Source organism: Physella acuta, unplaced genomic scaffold (assembly GCF_028476545.2).
Source record: "Physella acuta isolate Inbredline_101_S28 unplaced genomic scaffold, ASM2847654v3 ptg000767l, whole genome shotgun sequence".
NCBI classification, from domain to species: domain Eukaryota; kingdom Metazoa; phylum Mollusca; class Gastropoda; family Physidae; genus Physella; species Physella acuta.
In genome coordinates, this window is record NW_026732285.1 from 14,123 (window position 1) to 17,385 (window position 3,263).

Sequence of the window (3,263 nt, forward strand, 5' to 3'; positions counted from 1 at the left end):
CACTGATCGCCATGTTTTACATTAATGTCCTTTTAGAAAAGGTGGATTGGTCTTCTTGGGAGTGAGGGTCGTACATTTATGGTGAGAGAGATTTGTGAGTGGTATGGTGGGGGAGATGTGAGTGATATAGTGGGGGGCTGTGAGTGATATGAAGGGGGGTGTGAGTGATATAGTGGGGGATGTTAGAGATATAGTGGGGGAGATGTGAGTGATATGGTGGGGGGGGGCTGTGAGTGATATAGTGGGGGAGCTGTGAGTGATATGGTGGGGAGATGTGAGTGATATAGTGGGGGAGCTGTGAGTGATATGGTGGGGAAATGTGAGTGATATAGTGGTGGGGGGGGGAAGCTGTGAGTGATATAGTGGGGGGCTGTGAGTGACATAGTGGGGGAGATGTGAGTGATATGGTAGGGGGGGCTGTGAGTGATATAGTGGGGGAGCTGTGAGTGATATGATGGGGGAGCTGTGAGTGATATGGTGGGGAGATGTGAGTGATATAGTGGTGGGGGGAAGCTGTGAGTGATATAGTGGGGGGCTGTGAGTGATATAGTGGGGGAGATGTGAGTGATATGGTGGGGGGGGCTGTGAGTGATTTAGTGGGGGAGATGTGAGTGATATGGTGGGGGTGTGTGAGTGATATAGTGGGGGGAGCTGTGAGTGATATAATGGGGGAGCTGTGAGTGATATAGTGGGGGGGGGGAGCTGTGAGTGATATAATGGGGGAGCTGTGAGTGATATAGTGGGGGGGGGCTGTGAGTGATATAGTGGGGGCTTTGACTGATATAGTGGGGGCTGTGAGTGATATAGTGGGGGAGCTGTGAGTGATATGGTGGGGGGAGATGTGAGTGATATAGTGGGGGAGATGTGAGTGATATAGTGGGGACTTTGACTGATATAGTGGGGGCTGTGAGTGATATAGTGGGGGGAGCTGTGAGTGATATGGTGGGGGGAGATGTGAGTGATATAGTGGGGGAGATGTGAGTGATATAGTGGGGGGCTGTGAGTGATATAGTGGGGGAGCTGTGAGTGATATAGTGGGGGAGCTGTGAGTGATATAGTGGGGAGCTGTAAGTGATTTGGTGGTTAGCTGTGAGTGATTTGGTGGGTTGAGATGGTGAGATGTGAGTGCTATTGTGGTGGCTGGTGTAAGTGATATGGTGGGGGAGCTGTGAGTGATATAGTGGGGGGGGGTGTGAAAAATACATTACTAGGACCTGAACCCAAACATATGCACTGATATATACTACCCACATAAAGATATGTTTAATTATAGATGGTTGGTGGTGTAATGAATCATGTTCTTATAAGTTACCTACTGGGCGTAAAATGTGGCTTAAAATACAGTACCGTAAGAAACATTGCAGATACATCACACTTTATCAGACAATGGCACTCATTCTATAGAATTCCTAGTTCTTACTTTGCCTATTTCCGTAAAGCCTATATATATATATATATATATATATATATATATATATATATATATATATATATATATATATATATATATATATATATATATATATATATATATATAAATCTACATAATTAGGATGTTTACAGTAGTTAACTTGTTGATGAATTTCTAGTCATCAATGCTTAGATCATTCGTGTTTATCAGAAAAATCACATGTTTTTATACGGTATCGATAAATGTAACGATTCTCCGAATCTAGATCTTACTACATGGCCATAAAACAAAATCGGCGTCGTATTTCGTTTTTTAGCGTTGCCCTATTGCTCGTACTTTTTAAACTCCCACTTCAGACGCCGTCATATAAAGCCTAGACCTAGTATAATCTTTGAATGGAATTTTTCTAGCGTAGGAGTTAAAACGTTAATGTATAATGCAATCACGATCAAATTTTTTTTTACTTTCAGAGATATATTAGGTTATATCGTTATTATACTTATCACCATGCCCCTCCTCTTCCTCTTCATCACCATCATCAGCACCACTTTGATCGTATCCATCACCATGTTCCCCATTATCATTATCGTCATGGTCGTTATCGTCATCACCATTATTATCACCCTCATTATCATCATCACGATGATCATTATCATCACCATCATCATCACCCTGATCCCCATTGTCATCATCGTCATGGTCGTTATCGTCATCACCATCATTATCACCCTCATTATCATCATCACGATGATCATTATCATCACCATCATCATCACCCTGATCCCCATTGTCATCATCGTCATGGTCGTTATCTTCATCACCATCATTAACACCCTCATTATCATCATCACGATGATCATTATCATCCACATCATCATCACCCGGATCCCCATCATCACATCTTCATCATCATCATCACCATGATCCTTATCGCCATCATCATCATCAGTATCCTTATTATCCCTATCACCATCATCAAAGACATCAATTATAGGCAAGATCCTGATATTATAGCACTGTTTTTACATAAAAGCCAATTTTATACAAAGGGGGTCGTCCATAAATGATGACGTCACACTCGTAGGGGGGAGGTGGGTCCGTAATTTTGTGAATGTGAAATGGGGGGGGGGGGTGTTCAGATGGTGTGACGTCACACATTTGAATTATAAAAAAGAAATCGAGTTTTATCTGTTATCAGAATTTTTTAAAATAAATCGTAACAGAAATTGATTAAAATACTATATGATGACAGAGTTCAGACAAGATTTTGGGAAAATATCGATGTTTTAAGACCAATTCAACTGCAATTTTGAGGGGATTGTAGGCTGAGGTGTGACGTTATTTTAGGGAGGGGGGGGTCTGGCTTTTTGTGACGATGTGTGACGGGGGGGGGGGGGAAGTAAAATCGTCATAAAAAGCGTGACGTCGTTTATGGATGACCCAAAACTCCGAAATTTAGAATAATTTAGAATAAATTTTCAAATTCGTCCTGATGGGAGCTTTTGCCAGTGACTACACCTTCTCATCGAGATGCCTGAACGAACCTGTATTTGACAATTCATTTTAGAATGTTCACATAGATTCACATAACCAAGATAATTAATTCTGCGTCATGCTCCGCTGGTGATGGTGGCATTCGCACTTGGAAATCCGCCTTCGCAACTCTTTGATGAATCGTCCTTGCTCGGCTGAGCGGAATTATTGTAAGGGAACTCCCACGTTACATTAAATGTTCTAACCCAGCCAATGAATGAAATTCCCGTACTGACGTAGGCAAAAGCGGGGGCTTTCCCAGTGACCTGACATATTTTTGTAACGCGATAGCGGTAGCCAGCCAGTTGTGTCTTTACAG

The 3,263-nt window shown here is 42.3% G+C and overlaps 1 protein-coding gene across 1 annotated transcript; it reads right to left on the bottom strand.

Moving 5' to 3' along the window:
- Positions 1-1,888: 1,888 nt before the first annotated feature.
- Positions 1,889-3,047, bottom strand: LOC131950475 (prostatic spermine-binding protein-like). The gene is made up of 2 exons (XM_059312647.1): positions 2,998-3,047; positions 1,889-2,312 (listed from the first exon to the last, which is right to left on the bottom strand). Exons 1-2 carry the CDS (start codon positions 3,045-3,047, stop codon positions 1,889-1,891), a joined length of 474 nt encoding a protein of 157 aa, XP_059168630.1.
- Between the last annotated feature and the right edge of the window lie 216 nt (positions 3,048-3,263).